Source organism: Sorex fumeus, unplaced genomic scaffold (assembly GCF_029834395.1).
Source record: "Sorex fumeus unplaced genomic scaffold, SorFum_2.1 ptg000099l, whole genome shotgun sequence".
Taxonomy (NCBI): Eukaryota; Metazoa; Chordata; class Mammalia; order Eulipotyphla; family Soricidae; genus Sorex; species Sorex fumeus.
The window spans coordinates 8854016-8873291 of NW_026606156.1; the positions used below are offsets into that span (position 1 = coordinate 8854016).

General features: G+C 44.3%; 2 protein-coding genes across 3 annotated transcripts in view; both read left to right on the forward strand.

Moving 5' to 3' along the window:
- The window catches only part of TRPC3 (transient receptor potential cation channel subfamily C member 3), a 60348-nt gene that overhangs the window by 36416 nt on the left and 4656 nt on the right, over nt 1-19276 (forward strand). Inside the window, exons 8-12 of the mRNA XM_056134491.1 lie at nt 2452-2647; nt 3949-4158; nt 8106-8189; nt 10409-10484; nt 13578-13712. Of these exons, the coding sequence (XP_055990466.1) occupies nt 2452-2647; nt 3949-4158; nt 8106-8189; nt 10409-10484; nt 13578-13712 (701 nt within the window). The remainder of the gene's footprint in view (nt 1-2451; nt 2648-3948; nt 4159-8105; nt 8190-10408; nt 10485-13577; nt 13713-19276) is intronic.
- Nucleotides 18228-19276, forward strand: part of BBS7 (Bardet-Biedl syndrome 7) — a 49426-nt gene continuing 48377 nt past the window's right edge. For both annotated transcript variants that reach the window (XM_056134493.1, XM_056134492.1), the window contains exon 1: nt 18228-18349. In XM_056134493.1, the coding sequence (XP_055990468.1) occupies nt 18314-18349 (36 nt within the window). In that variant the 5' untranslated portion in view covers nt 18228-18313. The remainder of the gene's footprint in view (nt 18350-19276) is intronic.

A 19276-nucleotide genomic window follows, 5' to 3' on the forward strand; every position in this document is an offset into this window, starting at 1 on the left:
TTAATCTGAAGGCTCTTGTGAGCTCAGTATTTGGCGACAGAACAGAGCAGAATTTAGAAAAATCCTAGATAAGATGGGCTATTTTAAGAGCATTAGGAAACAAATTTTTAATACTAGACACCTCTTGTATCATTTATAACATTAAATTTAGCTTCATCATTTTTATAGCCATTACTAGTATTTCATAAAGAATTTTCAGCTTTGTTTAATGTCTCACTGGCAAGTCCGGGGAATTAAGTAAGAAGGAACAGTAACTACATGTTTTACAGCCCGTGCTAGTATATGTCCTATCTTGCTATTGCTTATTCTGGTTTTTGCCCCCGAGACTCCCCTTCCAGGAAGCTGGGCACGATTCCTTGGTCTTGGGTCCCTTCATTCCCCACCCATCCACCAGATTTCCAGCCTGAGAGCCTTTCCCTGTGCTTCCTTCTCAGAAAAAGGGTTTCCCAGAGGGTATCCTAACCTCAGCAGTCCTGCTGTGCCTCTGACCCTCACTGGAGACAAACGCCCATGTCCTATCAACTCAAGTGGGTTAGCCTCCAAGATGCTATAATTATTTCTTTCTGATGGCTCCTATGGAGCAGGTCTTGGTGGTAGCAGAACTGAAACTCCATTTTGGTTGAAAAGCTCTGTTTGCTGCCCCATAGGACTGCTCTAGAAGCCACTAAGCTCTTGGTTTCCCCTTGTTTCCTGAGGGAGGGGAGAGAGAGACAGCAAAATGAGCAGGCCTGGCCCCAGGCTCAGATACTGCACATTTCTCAATACGGTGTCCCTCACTTTTAAAACAAGATGGGGCAAAATACAACTCAAAGCCGGGGGGATTCCATATGGGTGACTGGGTGGAGACTCTTACTCACAGTCAGAGCTCAGACTCTCTAGTTCCTTTTTCTTCTCTGGCCCCTCAGCCCCTTCAGGTCCTTTCTCTTCTCTGCCCCCTCAGCCCCTTCAGGTCCTTTCTCATCTCTGTCCACCTCCACCCCTTCAGGTCCTTCCTCTTCTCCATCCCTTTCCCCACACTCTCACTCTGGTCCAGTCAAAGGATGAGGTTGGGGGCTGGACGGTCAAAAGAACTAGAGAAAGGAGACAGGATTTGTGATGTGGTTACATTAGTAGGATGAATAAAATGGCTCTAGTTTTCCTTAGTCCCCATTTAGCCTTTATGCTCTGGCATCAAAGAGTGAAATGTTTCAAAACACAAAGAACTAACAGGAGCCTTTCATCCAACCTTTTCCCAGAAAGCAGCATTATTTCTAGAACATAGTAATAATAGTAGTGCTCTTCAATGTTTGTTTAGTAAATTAATATATAAACCAGTACTTAAGCTTTGTTTAATGTCTCACTGGCAAGTCCAGGTAATTAAGTAAGCCTATAGAATTGTTATTTAGAATCTGTTATAACAAATCAAAAATGTATTTCTTGCATAAATTTTTTTAGAAAAAATATATTCAAAGTTTTCTTTGTAATGGAATTTTGCATGTGTAATTATTCGATCGAAGGATTACCTTTCCATGCACAGACCAGTGCTTTCTCATATAGTACAACCAATTTGGCTGTATGATAAAGCCAGCCAGGCCTAGTTAGCTGTGGTCACTCAGGGACTTGAAAGCAGATCATTCATTTCATGAGGCCCTGTGTGGGCCCTCTCCTAAGATGGATGAGTCAGACATGATAGATTTGGGGGAAAGACAGACATCTCTCTCTTCCTCCGTTCCAGTGAAGCATAACTTTCCGTAGATGATACAAACTGAGGACACACTAGAGTGAAGAGGCACTGACTGAACATCCTGCCACCTCCCTCCATCCCAGGCTTTCAGGGTCCTCTGGATTCTCTGAATTGTGCATAAAGGACAGAAATAGGGCCAGAGAGACAGTACAGTGAATAGGGCGCCAACCCAGGTTCTACCTCCAGCACCTCATGTGGCCCTCTGGTCCCCCCAGAAGTGGTCCTTGAGTAAGCCAGGAGAAAGCCCCAAATTAACCAAAGGAAGAAAGAAGAAAGGCAGCTCTATTGTGCCCCTCTCTTTCCCTCGTGGTAGATTGCTCCCCTTTTTGTCTACCTTTCTCATGACTTGTGTAGTCTGCAACCCCATCGAACCTCTTTTCTGGAGTGGTTCCCACAGGGTTCCTGGTGCATTGTTTCATTTCTCCATGGACTACTCCAGAAACCTGACTTAAATCTCGTACCATCTAAAAAAGCCACACTCCAAACTTCCATTGCTCTAGACCCCAGATCAAGGCATGGTGGTGCAACCTAAGTTTCACTTAATGCTTTCTCCTAAAACTGAGAGGGTGATTGTTATTAACTCTGACAGTGAAATGATCCTAAGTGTGAGGGTTATTATGATGGCATTCTGCACCCGTGCAGTTTTCCATGTCTATCTTGCTTTTACCATTGACTTCTGCACACTGAAACCTGTTTGTTTACTCACTATGTACCTGTTCTTTCAACAGTGTAGAAGAAAGTTTCAAGACGCTGTTTTGGTCAATATTTGGGTTGTCTGAAGTCACGTCCGTCGTGCTCAAATATGACCACAAATTTATTGAGAATATCGGCTACGTCCTCTATGGCATTTACAATGTCACCATGGTGGTGGTGCTACTCAACATGCTGATCGCCATGATCAACAGCTCCTACCAGGAGATTGAGGTGAGCCATGCTCTAGGTGCCTTCCCTCACCCACCATGCTGCACACGCAGCAGCTGCTCCATGCCGGGGGGCTATATCGGGGACAGAGGAGTAACCCAGAGTGCAGCACATGGTCCAACTGGGGGATAGAGGGAGGCCCGGGAGGCCCAGATGCCCTATGTGGTCCAGCATCTGTGGGAGCATGGCAGGGCCCCACAGGGACACCCTCAAATGTGCTGTCTTTGCCTGGCTGTGCTGCTGCACCCATGAAACAAATGGCTAGAGGAGAGACTGACCGTAGGGAAGTTCTCTCTCAGGGGCTGGTAGCCTGTCTTAGAGAGGATTAGTAGGTATCTGCCAAGCACTGTAACCAACCATGTAATCTAAAGTCAGGGTTCTTGGTATTCTAGAAACCACCATGTCTTCTATTTTGAATAGGACTTACTTTGATGCCTTCCTTCATGATCATTTGAGCTTCCTCCAGGTTAATGACCAGCGACTCTTGATGCTTTGCTCTTAGTGGAACCCACATCCTGTACATTTTAGAGCACACTGTGCTCCCAGAGTAGAGTTAGTTCTTCAGTGAAAATGGTGGAACAACACCTGAGTGTGGTCCTTTAGCCTTGGCTTTCTCGGTCCCTCTAGTTGCTAGGGACAGCTGTGCAGTCACTCCCACAGCACCCTGAGGACACAGGTGGGTGTGAGGGCTTTGTGACAGGAAGAAACCACAAGTCATACTTCACCTGAGAGTCATTTTCCCTGAGCCTTTGGTATGTACTGTGCTGTGCCCATGGCTGTGGGGAGGCTTGCTGGGGGAGAATTAGAGAACATCCTCTACATGTGTCTGGACAGGCAGATGGCCAAGTGAGGAGTGTGAGACTTTCCATCCTGCTTGAGTTTTCCCTGTGTTTACTTTAGTTTGGGATGAGAGGTAGGAAGTTCTGGTTAAATTTTAGAGCTTCAGGAAGAGGAATTTTTGTTATTTAACTTTTGTAATGTCTTATTTGTTTTGTTATTTAATGTTGTTATTTGGGGATCATAAGCAATACTAAAAACAGTATGTAGGCCAGTAGAAATAATATACAGATAAATGTATATAAGCCACCTGTCTGTTTCAAAGGCATAAATTTAGTTTGTTGTAAGACCCTGTGGGAATAGTTATGTAAGATTTGCAAGTTTGGGGTTTTGAGGTGCCAGGGATTGAGCCTAGGGCCTCACACTTGTAAGACATGCACTGTGTCCCTCAGTAAGCCTCAGTCTTAGCCCTAGAATGGCCAGGTCTGTAATGGGCTCCTAAATGTCCTTTCTCTTCTTTTGAGCAGGATGACAGTGATGTGGAATGGAAGTTTGCACGCTCCAAACTTTGGCTGTCTTATTTTGATGATGGAAAGACATTGCCTCCACCATTCAGCCTAGTTCCTAGTCCAAAGTCATTTGTGTATTTTTTCATGAGGATCATTAACTTCCCCAAATGCAGAAGGAGAAGATTTCAGAAGGATACAGAAATAGGAATGGGCAACTCAAAGTCCAGGGTGAGTACTAAAAACTTGCCAAGACCTTAGGATGCATAGTCTCTTTCTCCTTGTCATGAGCTGTACTCAGTAGTTCCCATGTATAGACTTAGAAGATGTTGAAAGTTACTGTCCATTGTATGGACTTTCCTAGACCTCTAACTTAAGACCTTCAGAAAGTTTCAATCTTTTGAATTTTAATCTTTTCAATCTTGGTATTCTAGAAACCACCATTTCTTCTATTTTAGATAGGACTTACTTTGATGCCTTCCTTCATGGTCATTTGAACTTCCTCCAGGTTAATGACCAGCGACTCTTGATGCTTTGCCCTTAGTGGAACCCACATCCTGTATATTTTAGAGCACACTGTGCTCTCAGAGTAGAATAGCTCTTCAGTGAAAATAGTGGGGCCACATACCTTTAGAATGTTTCTGGATCTTCCAAATGTTTCAAATCTTTGGTCAAAATTTCATCTGCAGTGTCAGATTAAAAGCAAGCTGACAAAAACTACTCTTATTAAAAGTAAACAGAAAAGGCATTGCTTGAAAACACACTCTACATTTCTCAGCTATTATTATTAAGCTTGTTTGGAGGTCCTAGCAGGGGAGTGCAGCTACTCATATACCCTCGACCGAAGACCGGTCCGTCTCTATTAGGGGAAGGCCATCAGTGAGGAAAAAGGGGACACCACCTAGCCAGCCAGATCAGCTGAATCAACCCTGGCAATCAAAGCAACCGAGAGTATCTCGCCCACATGGTAAATCCTGGCAAGCTTCCCATGACATATTCGATATGCCAAACACAGTAACAGGTGTCACAATGGAGATGTTACTGGGCCCGCTCGAGCAAATTGATGAACAACAGGACAGTGACAGTGATTATTATGCTACAGTTTCAGTCTCACATCTTCCTCTGTCTGCAAACCCACAACTCTAGTCTTTTTAAAAGAAATACTTTATGAGTAGAAATGCTAAATAATTTAATCTTATTGGCACAGGTCTAAATATGTCCTCAGATATTACATACAAATACTGTTTTTTGTGAATAAAAGGTAAAAGGTAAAGGCCCTCCCGTTGATCGTCGATTTGCTCAAGCGGGCCCAGTAACGTCTCCATTGGAGACTTTGTTGTTACTGTGTCTGGCATATCGAATACTCTCGGTAGCTTGCCGGGCTCTCCGAGAGGGGCAGAGGAATCGAACTCGGGTCGGCCATCTTGGCCGCTTGTAAGGCGAACGCCCTACTGCTGTGCTATCGCTCGGTTTACCCTTGGGTTATCCCAGCAGAGTCACACTAGGATGTTTGAAATGAGGAGCTTCATCTAAGCACATTATCATGAGTATTCTGAGATAGACTTGGTATATGACACAGAAAAATGTGGGGAGAATGGTAAAGACTATGGAGGGATGCAGGTATGAGCAAATATGTGAGGGTGAAGTATTTCTTAGGCCTACCATAATAAATGTTCCAGGAACACATAGGTGGCAACATTGACCCTTGGAGTGCTGCCCTGTAGTCTGAGGTGAATTCGTCATTTTCGGTTGAAGCTGAAGAAAAAGAGCAAGTTTATGCATTTTACTTCTCACTTTTAAAATTGAACATGCATTTCAAAGTTTAGCAGTGCATTCAGGAAGGGTCTTTTACACTCTGATTTGCCTGACTGGCAGTCCTGAGGTCCTGCGCCTGGAAAGCAGTGATGACCACGACTGCTAATGATTTCAGTTGACACCTCAGGTGTGTGCAGTGAGTAGCTGTGTGATGCAGGGAGCTGAGCCATGGCACTCGGGCCTCATGCACAGCTGGCATAGGCTAGTCGCTCCAGCATGCTAAGCTTTAATGGTCTCATGGGAAGGGAGAACATTGCAGGGATGTGATGAGCATAAGGGATCCCAGAGATGCAGCCCCACCCCCATCTCATCACGGTTCACAAAATGTCCTGCAGCACATGTGAGTCCTGTGCACTGCTGTGTGGTAAATGGTGTCACTCTGTTCCATAAATAAGGCTGCCCTGGCACTGGAGGAATTCAATGTCGGCTGGATTTCTGAGGATGTCTGTACCTGCAGCCCCCAGCAGCTGTGCCCTCCCCCCACCCTCCAGCTGCCTTGGAGATAAGCTAGCCCCTAACTGCTCTGTGGGTAATGCCCACTGCTACTGCAATGACTATTTGGTAGCCTCTCTGATCTTGGGATTTACTGCAGCTGCTTACTTCTAAGGTCTGGTCTAGCTTGGGACCTGAAGCTCTGCAACCAGTGTTCATTCTGCTTCCTGAAGGCAGCTGTCAGCTCTCAGAGTGGAGGGGCCGAGTCAGGCAGAGGGACTCTGAGGCCCCACCAAGGACACACAGCCGTGCCTGGGAGTGGTTTCTGGGAGGCAGTTTCCTGCTGCACCATTGGCAAGAATAAGAGCTTGACTCGGAGAGGAAACGGAGGACTCCACTTCGTCTCTCAGGAGCCCTGGTCTGACTTACAGCCTACGTCTCTCTTCTGTGTTCATAGTCTCAGAGACTGTCTGTGTACAGAGTCTAGTACAGCTCTGGAGATGCTGTACTAGAGGGCAGGAAAGAATCTTAAATTTTGGCTAAATACAGCTGAGAGCAGTCAGATGCTGACCCCCAGTGGCAGTGGGAGAATTCTCTTATTAGCAGCTTTCTCAGCTGGGCCTTGTAGTCTTCCCTCCCTGCCTTGGAGATCCTTCCAGGTTATGGGGAAGTGGAGGAGGGCAGAGGAGGGACTAGGACAGGCCCTGCTTTGGACACATGTGCAGGGATCAGCTTGCACATATGTGAGTATTGTGCCCACCCAGTAGGGTCCATAGTCATGGTTTCTCTTGGCTTTCTGTTCTTGCAGGCACTCAAGTTAAACCTTAAAAGTGGGGGGAAAAACGTTTACCCCAATTGTCTCTTAAGGTGTGAATCTTGTATCAAGTCACAGTATTTGGGAAGATGTGCTAGGGCCACAGAATACAAGATGCTTCTCCTGAACTCGGTGCTTCAGGTGTCTGGGGGTTCAGGCGTAGAGCAGGCAGAGCAGCTTCTGTGCATCTGGCCTACAGGATACCAAGGGTGCATCTCAGTAAAGTCAGCAAAGTCCCCCATATCATGATGTCTAGTATGAGCCCACTTTAAAAAAACATTTTTCAAGAGCCAGAATGTATGAGGGCCTGGGTTTGACCCCCAGCATTGACCCCCAAGCCCCGCTGAATGTAGACCTCCTACCCACCCCCCCCCAAGATATTGATTTTTAGCTAATCAGTTATATAGGTGCATTTTCCAACATTTTGATAAGTTGGGAAATTGTTGCTGACATTTTTACCTTTGGAGATATAATGGATCACTTACAAATCAATTTTCAACAAAATGTGCCTCAGAAATACTGACTCTGGGGGCTGGAGTCAAAACAGTGGCTGGGAAACTTGCCTTGCTTGTGGCTGACCTATGTTTGATCCCCAGTACCCCATATTGTCCACCAAGCCCTGCCAGGAGTGATCCATGAGTGCAGAGCCAAGAGTAAACACTGTGCACAGCCAGGTGTAGCATAGCACTGTAGCACTGTCCTCCCGTTATTCATCGAATTGCTCGAGCGTGCACCAGTAATGTCTTCATTGTGAGACTTGTTGTCACAGTTTTTGGCATATCAGATACGTTAATGGGAGCTTGCCAGGCTCTGCCGTACAAGCGGGATACTCTTGGCAGCTTGCAGGGCTCTCCGAGAGGGACAGAGGAATCGAAGCTGGTTCAGCTACGTGCAAAGCAGATGCCCTATTATCTGTGCTGTTGCTCCAGTCCCACTGTGCAATCCCTCCAGTTAGTATAAGTGTAGCTTAAAAGAAAAAAAGAACAAAAAAGAAAAAAGAAAAGAAATATTGACTCCAGGAAGATTATCAATGAGAATAAAGTACTCAATCAGGCAATGTATCTGATTTCCAAATGATTGTATTTTATTTTACCAAATGAATTGTATTCTTTCCTAGTTAAACCTCGTCACTCAGTCTAATTCGAGAGTTTTTGAATCGCACAGTTTTAACAGCATCCTCAATCAGCCAACACGTTATCAGGTAAGCATGAGACATTATCTTCCTATCTGTAACTCACACATGTGTGTGGGCAAGTGTGTGGTCACACATGTGCCCACACATCTGTGAGAATTATAGTCTTTGGAGGAAATATGAAGACAAAACAGATTTACTACCTTGAAATCAGAGTCTCTCTCCTCCATTTTTCAGTTGTGGAAGAAGAATTCTTTTGCAGTAACAGAAGCAAAGTATTGCTGTTACTTCAGAGAACATCTACAGTTGGCCCTGAGCTGGAGAGAGCAGTGGGCAGTAAATAGTGTCCACATAGTGGCGAGCTCTCATTTTTTTCTCCTGGTTTTCTTTCAGACACCCCCTCTCCCCCATTCAGATAGATCTTAGGCTATACTGCTTAGTTGGTATTGCTTTCAAAAACCTTTTGCATTTTGATGTGAGATCTGATACTTGAATACTCTTCTCCAACACAGAAGAGTCTTTTATTTTCTATCTGGCTGACCATTTTTAATTATAGACTTATGATTTCTGATTTGTACAAGACAACAAGAATGAGGATCAAAGAACTTAGAGAGAATTATGATGTTGAGTGGAGATATCCTCTTTTATACATTTTTCTTGGGACCTGTAAATTCTGTTAAATTGCTTGACACACTGATTCTCAAAGCTTTATTTTTAATTTATTTTTAATAGTTACACTATATTCAATTATGTAGCTATTCTTCATTTATTGATCTGCTATTGAAGGAATGAGAACATAGTAACACCATTTAATTTGGCAAGCAGAACTCAGTGACTGTGTAGATTTGACACTCCAAAGTGCAAATTGTCAAATTGTCTCGTTAATACACATGTGCATTTTAATTTTTTAGATAGATAAAACTGACTTTAAATATATATTAAATAAATATATTAAATATAAATAAATATATTACAATAAATATATTAAAGTGCCTGTTTTCTCCCTAATTTACCATGGTATGAACCAAAAATGTTTATTTCAGCCAAGTAGGAGTAAAATGATGCCTCAGTATGGGCCTGTTCTACATTCTTCATAGTGAGTGGGCTGTACCATGTTTTCGTATTTAGTGCTTTCTGTACTTGAGATCCAATATGTATTTGTTTTCTCAATTGGCTTTTGTCTTAAATTAAGCAGAGTTCATCAAGAACTAATAAATTGTAATTAATCATATTTAACCTATTTCCCCCCTTTTTTATCTGTGTATATCTGGATTTTCAAAAATATTATGACTTCCCCTATGCATCGCCAGTGTGACCCAGAAAGCAAAAAAAAAAGAAAATTATGACTTCAGGCATTATGTCCTCTTTGTAAAGATCTTCACTTATTTTTTTACCCCCATTTTCTTGGTTTCATAATTTTCATATGAAAATATGTGGTCCACATTGGGTTTATTTTGGTGTAACATGGGGGTTGAAGATCCATTTTCCCCCCATGTAAAGCATATAGATAGGCATGCCAAACACCTACTTTATCTGCTGATTGAAATACCTCCTTCATCATTTCCTAAATCCTTATGTCTATTAGATTTATTTCCAGGCTCTCCAAATGCTGGAGAACCAAATTATTTTTATTTTCAAGGCTAAAAATGATATTACACTAACAAATCTTTACTTCAAAACTATTAGTAGAGATAATACAGAGGTTAAGATGCTTGCATTACAAGCTCAGTTATATCTGAGACCATTCCAAGTCGAATTCCAAGCACTACATATGGTCTCCCAAGCACTATCAAGAGTGATTCTTGACTACAGAGCCAGGAATTAGCCTGGAGCACTGCTGGGTATGGCCCAGATATCTCCCCATTCCCTACCCCTCCAAAAGAAAGAACAAAAAAAAGTGTGGATTTTGTATAAATCTCAGGGTTAAGTTCTGAAATCCAGGCAATCAAGGTAAAAGCATTAAGTTCTGAAATCTGGGCAATTCTGTGAAGATTTGTAAACATTCTCTGACTAAGTATTTTACTCCTTGTGTGTGTAAGGCCCCTGGGACAAGAAGATGGAGGCTACTTTGATCACTGTTGCTACAGTAATCTCTTTTTTGTTTTGTTTTGGTTTTTGGCAGTGCTCAGGGGTTACTCCTGGCTCTGCACTCAGGAATTACTCCTGGCAGTACTCAGGGGACCATATGGGATGCTGGGAATTGAACCCGGTCGGCCGTGTGCAAGGCAAATGTCCTACCCGCTGTGCTATCACTCCAGTCCCTACAATAATCTCTTTTTGCCCAACAGCAAATAATGAAAAGACTTATAAAGCGATATGTTTTGAAAGCACAAGTGGACAAAGAAAATGATGAAGTTAATGAAGGTAAGCCTCTTCAACTTGAGAGTCATAACTTTTACGACCAAAAATAAGGTTTGGAAATGCCATATGAAGGATACTTAAAAATCCAATTTCAGGATCAATTTGGGGTACTCTAAGATTGGAGAATTAGATAGCACTTCTAAAATACTGTGCTTTTATTTTATTATTTTTTATTGGCTTTTTTGAGTCACACGCAGTGATTCTCAGGGCTTACTCTGCTCAGGGATCATTCCTGGCAGGCTCAGGGGACCACATGTGGTGCCAGGGATTAAACCCAGGTCGGCCATATGCAAGGAAAGTGCTTTACTTTCTGTACTATTATTCTGGCCCCCAATACTGTGTTTTTGAAGAAGCAGCTATCAATATTTCAGTGAGGGACAGGGACAGTTTTCCCCTGCCCAAAATCCTCTCGTGTCTCTGAGAGTGAGATGTCGCTTACCAGAGCATCTGGAGCAGAGGGCATCACCTCAGCTCCTCTGTGCTCAGTTCCCAGAGATGCAGGGAGAACAATGATTGGCCCAAGGAGAATTCACTTTTTTTTTACTATTTGGGTCACACCCAGCAATGCTCAGTGGTTACTTCTGGCTATGCACTCAGGAATCACTCCTGGTGGTGCTCGGGAGACCATATGGAATGCTGGGAATTGAACCCGGGTCAGCCGTGTGCACAGCAAATGCCCTACCTGCTGTGCTATCGCTCCAGCTTCCAGAATTCACATTTTTTCAGAAGAATCTCTACTTTGTAATCCAGAAACTGTCGCCACTTTTCCTGGGTAGGTGTTTCTCTGTTGCCCTGTCCTTTTCTCCTTAGTTCCTTCCTCACTTGTGCCCATTTTCTAGATATCTCTGAGGCAGAGCATCTCTCTGGATTGGATACCTTTTTAATCAAGGGATGGATAATAGCTGGAATCATTGCCCAGAGTTAGGAGAAACATTAATCTAGGAGAAATAAGTTCCTTAAAAGTAGAAACTGTCGGGGCTGGAGCAATAGCACAGCGGGTAGGGCGTTTGCCTTGCACACTGCCAACCCAGGTTCAATTCCCAGCATTCCATATGGTTCCCTGAGCACCGCCAGGGGTAATTCCTGAGTGTAGAGCCAGGAGTAACTCCTGTGCATTGCCAGGTGTGACCCAAAAAGAAAAAAAAAAGTAGAAACTGTTACAGGACTGGAGCAGTAGCACAGTGGGTAGGGTATTTGCCTTGCACGTGACTGACCGGGGTTCAATTCCCAGCAGCCCACATGGTCCCCAAGCATTGCCAGGAGTAATTCCTGAGTGTACAAGCCAGGAGTAACTCCTATGTATCGCTGGATGTGACCCAAAAAGAAAAAAAATAGTAGAAACTGTCACAAACTGACTATAGTTTTGAACAAATTTCTAAGGAAGATTATCACAGCTTAAACTCCCCATTTTATAAGTAGTTATAAATTTATAAATATATAACTATAAATATAAAAACAAAAAACAAAAACAATCACGGTCCTCCCGTTGTTCATTGATTTGCTTGAGCGGGCCCAGTAACGTCTCCATCTTGCGACTTGTTGTTACTGTGTTTGGCATATTGAATACATCATGGGTAGCAAGCCAGGCTTTGCTGTGTGGGCGAGATACTCTCGGTAGCTTGTCGGGCTCTCCGAGAGGGGCGGAGGAATCGAACTTGGGTCGACCATGTTGGCCGCTTGCAAGGCAAATGCACTACCTGCTGTGCTATTGCTCCAGCCCCATAAATATAAATAGTCATAAATATATAAATAATTATAAATGAGGAGTACAAGTCCAGAGAGGTCAACAGTTTGCTTTTTGTATTGGCAGAGATCACCCACACTGAGCTAAAGCCTCCCCATAACTTGAAACAAGGTTGAAGGGTAAGAAATAGTCAGAAGAGTGCAGAATCTGATGCTTGATAGTGTGACAATCTCCTTTATCAGATCAGTTTGTTCCTGGAAATAAAAAAGTCATGGGCTGGAGAGATACTGTGGTGGGAAAGGTATTTGCCATACACAAAATTGACTAGGTTCAATCCTAACCACTGCATGTGGTACCCTGAGCAGGGCCAGGAGTGAACCCTGAGTGTAGAGTTAGGGGCAAGCTCTGAGTACAGCTGGGTGTGGACCCCCAAAATGAAAAAATATAATTAAAAGGTCTGGCTTTATTGAATAAAGGGCATGAAAATTAAACTTAAAGGCATCATAGAGATACCAAGAAATGTCATGAAAGGTTTGTTTTACATGTGATTTTATTCCAAAGAATCTGTTAAAATACAAAGACTTGGAAATCATTTCTTAGATTAAGATTCCTGCCCTAGAGTTTGCCTTACATGGTCAATGGCTTGTCATGGTCATTGCAGTCATTTCCGAGAGAATTCAGGTTTCAGTTGCAATATGCTCAGAAGACAACCCAGCTGAATATGGGGATTGTTGAGTTGAACAGCTGTAGAGATCACATTGCCTAAGAGATTATGTCTAAACTTCCTAATTTCACTGTTTCTTGATACTTCCTATACTCTGTGTCTTTCTATTCTCTGTGTCACTCAGTTTGTTAGTCTATGATCATCACCATTTCCACCCCTATTAAATAACCATATTCAGTTTCCTCCCTTTCTTTTTTCCAAATGACTTAAAATTTACTTCTTTTGAGCCACTTGCCTTGCATGTGGTGACCCAGGCTTGATCCCTGGCATTGCTATGGTCCCCCACCACTAGGAGTGATCCCTGAGCACAGGGATAGAATTAAACACTGAACACTGCTCGATGTAGCCTAATAATCCACACACACACCCAAATTTACTTCTTCCATTTTAATATTTTCCTGTTAAAGTTTAGTTTTGCTTGCATTTCCTTCTATCCTAACCATAGAAGATGATAGAGGTTAGTGTCCATGATCATGATGGAGGGAACCAAAAGCTCTTGTAGACAGAAGGGAGACACACTTGTTACAGACCAGAGAAACCAGTCTCTGTTCTGTTAAAAGTCAGAGGAGTCAATTGAGTTACTCTGGGTACTTCAGGAAGCAAATGTGTTCACATTATATGATTAAACTTTCTTTTTTGAATCCAAGGAACAAATGACAAATTGCATATTTTTAAATACATTCTATAGGTGAATTAAAAGAAATCAAGCAAGATATCTCCAGCCTTCGATATGAACTTTTGGAGGACAAGAACCAAGCAACTGAGGAATTAGCAGTTCTAATTCATAAACTCAGTGAGAAGTTGAGTCCCAGCGTGCTGAGAGGTGAATGATTCCCCGCCTGGGACTATGGCTCTGACTGTAGCACAACTGTGGGCAATAATATTCCTAAGTTTATAATACTTGAAAAATGATGATGTATGTTGAATATCAACTACCTTGATCATGTGAGTCTTTGAAAGTTAGGTCTTAATGATTTTACTGTTTGCTCACATGAAAATGATCCTCATTTTTTTCTGCCTTCACATTACAAATAGTAACATGCCCCCGTATTTAAAGGCCCAACAATGATAATATTTTTGTCAATGTAATATAAACATTGAGTCTTTGCACTGTGTGTTTGCCTCCAGGAGACTATTAGTACCTTGAGGACAGGGACCATGATTTACTCCCCTTTGTGTCTCCAGCATCTAGTGCAGTGCCTGGTACACAGTTGGTACTCAAATTTGTTGAAACCAGCTGAACTGCCAATCAAAACCCATCAATCACTATGTAGCATACTTTTTCTTGTTCAAATGTGGAAGACATGTTTTTTTTAAGTAGAAAATCAAGAAATTTTACAACCATCTGAAACTTGGTGAGATTTTCTTAGAATTTTTAGTATCACCAATGATCCTAGAACCTTTCAGCTCTCACTGAAGATTTTAACAATAAAACGAGCTAATAAACAATATAATTAACATGAATTTAAGTTTTATGGAATTGTTCAGAATGGCACATTAAAATTTTTCTAAAGTATGTACTGTTTGTTGTCTGCCTAGACATTCATTCATGTGTTGTTTTCCACTAGTCGGTGGCATGGTGAAATTCTATAAGTTAGGGGTTTTACTTGGTTATTTGAGATTATTCCAACTTCATCTGCCTCTGATACTTCTTATTAGTACTAATTAATATATCAACAACTACTTACCTATTAGCCTCAATCAGAGATATGGAGAATATGGTGCAGAAAGAGACAGGGAAGAATAACCTGGGCATGTAACTCAGTAGCAGAGCACATGTCTCTCATGTGTGAGATGCTGGATCGGATTCTCAACCCCACCAAGAAAGGAAAGGAAAAAGAATGATGTGTACCTGGAGGGACAGGTGCCAGCATCACCAGGCATGTATCATTTCCATTTGAGGGTTCCTTGCCATATCTGCTTATTTGATTACATCCTTTTCTTAACAAAGCATTTTAAGTGCTCTTCTACCCAGGATAGATTGTTTTATGTCCCTTTTTGACTAGGTGGATGACTGAGCTGAATGCCAGGAATACCTACAATGCCTAAAGGCTTTAAGAGGAAGGGGGATAGGAGGTCTGTAAGTTCCCTCTTCTCCCAGGCCACAGACACACCAAGTTGTAACCAGCTTGGAGTTCTGGTTAACATCCTTGTGCTCACTCTAGTTCCCAAAATCCAACTGGGCACATGATACTTTTGAGATCATTGTGCTATCTTACAGGAAGGCTTTCTGGATATGGAAACAAAAATAAACACTAAATGGAACTGCATACAGCTCTCTAATGATTGTTTCTTAATTTCTACTTTAGGAGTTAAAACAGTTAAGAGAAAAACTTCCTATATTTTTACTACCATTGTAGATTATTGACTTTTGTGCTTTGCTGATGGTATTTGTCTTAAACATTTTTCAAACTTTATGAATTTTATGTTATTTCTCAGAACTGATTAAAGTACTGAATTTGTTATTGTTCTATGTTACTATACTTTGTATTAAAACTAAATATATGAATTTCTGTAATAGATAATACCTTAAGTCTGATAATATGCTCTAGAATTCCAAGCTTGGAAGTTCTTTCTTATAACTAGGGAGCAGTATTTAGTAATTCTAAATTAGGTTTGGAAAGATATTAAATAAGAACATATCCAATTAAGCCTAGAGCTCTGAAAGTGTAAATGAGACAAAGCTCTTGGCATTCATGCCTGGGAACACAGACAGATGGTTTGTTTGTACTCTACAGCCTCACAGCTGTAGAGCTCTCAACGAAAGATGCTATCCCTTCATTCATAATGGTCGAGTAAAACTGGCTTGCTTTGGGTATTTTTCTTAATTTGTGGTTATTAGGCTTAAGAGTGCCTTCAAGCAAAAGGAAGCCCATTTTTCCTGCATATTATGGCCCTGCCCACACTCACGACTGGGATGGGGGCACAGAAAAGTGGTCACTTGTTCAGTGCAGGGCCAGCTTCTGGTACAGATTATGCCTGAGAAATCTCAAAAGAGCTCATACTCAGCGAAGATGAAATCTTTGTTCTGCTTCTTCCTCTTCTCTATCTTATCCTGTATCACCCACCTTGTCTTTCCTCCTGAGAGAATACCTCAGAAAGTAGCACTTTCCTTGCATATGTGAGACCCTGAGTTTCAGAAAAAAAAAGGAGCAGAAGAAAAAAATAATGGTTTCCAAATTTGGCTGACTGTCTTTAGGTATGCCAAACAGAGTAACAAGTCTCACAATGGAGACGTTACTGGGCCCACTCAAGCAAATCGATGAACAACGGGAGGACAGTGACAGTGACAGTCTTTACGTATAGGGACCTCCCTAAGTCATAGATGTTACTTAGTGGGGCCAGCTGTGGATCATCTAGCTGAGGGTTAGTTAAGGTGATTGTTGCAGAGCAAGTGCTCTTTGAAACAAATGATAATTTGAGGCCAGCAAGTTATGATACACTCCCTGTTTTAACAGGTGTACTGAATTTAAATAGGGAACGATTTCTGTGTAGTTAAAAAACCTTAGAAATTACACATATCTCTAATGATCATTATAGGCACATTTAATACAGCTTAGAATAACTCATCTTGCCATGTTCAATATATTATTTTGAATGTGCAAATCAAAATAATGTGAGTGGGAAGGCAAAGTGCATATAATAGAGTGTGTTCAGAGAACTGAAATCTGATTACTTGTCAATTGTGACAGACTTCATAGTTTTATTTTCTCCGTTTTGTGTAATACTTTATTTTTCAGCTTACTTTTAAATTTATTTCTATTTTTGTTGGGCTGGAGCGATAGCACAGCAGGTAGGGCGTTTGCCTTGCACGCAGCCAACACGGCCGACCCGAGTTCGATTCCTTCGCCCCTCTCGGAGAGCCCGGCAAGCTACTGAGAGTATCTCGCCCACACGGCAGAGCCTGGCAAGCTCCCTGTGACGTATTCGATATGCCAGACACAGTAACAACAAAGTCTCCAATGGAAACGTTACTGGGTCCGCTCGAGCAAATCGATGAACAACGGGAGGGCCTTTACCTTTACCTTTCATTTTTGTTGGATATTTCCTTCTGATTACTATACATCTAATCCATTTTCTCCTTTAGCAATTTTGTTTATTCATTTAGGCACATAAAATGAACTATCCAGAACATCCTGCAACCTAGGAACATCTTCTCACGCCATCTGTAGGAAAGTGTCTCTTTTTTATGAAGGAAAAGTAGGGAGTAGGGTGATATCTAGCACTCATGTTCTTTGGTTTCTTTGGCTGTTCCAACCATAAATTGACACGAGAGATTAACAAGAGAAAAGAATGTTTTAATTCTGTGTGCATAGGGGTACATAAGGTAAGGAACCAAGTGGTAGACCAGAATGGCAAGTTTCATGTGGTTTTCACATCAAAGCAAATAGAGCAGCTCCTGAAAGTTGTGACTAGGACTAGTTTAGATAGCTGAGAAGAGCTTCTTGCCTTTATTTCTGAAAATAGTTATGTCATGGTCTTTTTTTGAAACATATTTAAACTTTCAGTTATAATTTCAAGATCAACAGAAATTTTTATATCAATTAGTAAACATTAATCTATGGCGCATAAACAAAAGATTGTTAGAGTACTGGATAATTTTTTTTTGTTTTCTTTTCTTTTGAGGGCCGCACCTGGCGTCTGCCTGGGAAACCAAACCTTGCATTAATCCCATTGAGCTCTCACGTCCACAAAACCTTTTTTTGGTTTTTGCTTTGGGGCCACAGCCGGCCATGCCCAGGCCTTAGTCCTGGTTCTGCGCTCAGGTTTCCGGGACCATATGTGCAAGTGCTGCTGTACCATTGCTCCGGCTGCTCGCACCCCTGACCCCCGATTTTTTTTTTTTTTAAGTTTTCCCTTAGACCGGGGCTGGAGCGATACCACAGCGGTAGGGCGGTTGCCTTGTAAACGCAGGCTTGGCCAAGCCAGGTTCAATTCCTCCGCCCCTCTCCCAGAGCCCAGCAAGCTACTGAGAGTATTTCCCCCGCCTGGCAAAACCTGGCAAGCTACCCGTGAGGTATTGGATATGCCAAACACAGTAACAACAAGTCTCCCGATAGAGAGTTACTGGGCGCGCTTGAGCAAATCAATGAAAGAAGGGGGACAGTGCTACAGTGCTTCCCTAAGATTAACAGTCCCAGGCCCGCTTCTGTGAATTAATGCGCACACCGAGAAGCAGCCCAGCGCCCTCCCCACTTCACCACCGCCCTCGCGGGCGCGTCTCGGTCTCCTAGGAAGCCTGGTGGGCGTGTCTCCGGCCACCTCCGATTGGAGCGCGCTGCCCGGTGGGCGGGCTCTCGCGGGGCGGTGCGTCGCGCGCTCCGCTCGCGAGAACGCGTGGACGTCTCGCGGACGCCGCGGCCGGTTTTCTGGGCTGGTCGCGCTGCGCGGTGGGACGCGGAGGCTTAGCCGGCGCTCGCCGTCATGGAGCTGAGCCTCAGCCGAGCCGACTACGTGCAGGTAGCCCGGCCCGGCGAGCGCGGCGCGCCCGGAGAGGCCCGCGGCGGGTCTCGCCGCCTCTCAGCCCCCGGGCCCGTGGCCGCCCCGCCCCGCCGGGCCTCTGCGGGAGTCTGAGCTCGCGGGCCGCCGGGACCTGTGCGCGGGGTCTCCCGGCCGGGATGGCCGGAGCTCGGGCGGGCGCGCCGGGGCGGGCGAGGGCTCCTGTCACCCCCCCCCCCCCCCCCCCCCCGCTGCCCCGTGTCCCTCGCGTCTGCCGACCCAGCGTCCTGCTGTTCCAACGCCGCTAACGGTCACTGTCCTGGGCTTCAGGCGGGGCGCCTGCAGCCGATGGTTTCCCGCGCCGCCGAGCCCTGGATGCGCCCCTCAGCCTCGCGCCACGCGGGGATCCGTGCCCCCTCAGCCCCTTGTCATGCTGAGATCTGTGCCCCCTCAGCGGGATCCATGCCCCCTCAGCCCCGTGTCGTGCGTGGGTCCGTGTCCCCTCAGCCCCGCGCCACGCGGGGATCCGTGCCCCCTCAGCCCCTTGTCATGCTGAGATCTGTGCCCCCTCAGCGGGATCCATGCCCCCTCGGCCCCGTGTCGTGCGTGGGTCCGTGCGTCCTCAGCCCCGCGCCACGCGGGGATCCGTGCCCCCTCAGCCCCTTGTCATGCTGAGATCTGTGCCCCCTCAGCGGGATCCATGCCCCCTCGGCCCCGTGTCGTGTGTGGGTCCGTGCGCCCTCAGCCCCGCGCCACGCGGGGATCCGTGCCCTCTCAGCCCCTTGTCATGCTGAGATCTGTGCCCCCTCAGCGGGATCCATGCCCCCTCAGCCCCGTGTCGTGCGTGGGTCCGTGCGCCCTCAGCCCCGCGCCACGCGGGGATCCGTGCCCTCTCAGCCCCTTGTCATGCTGAGATCTGTGCCCCCTCAGCGGGATCCATGCCCCCTC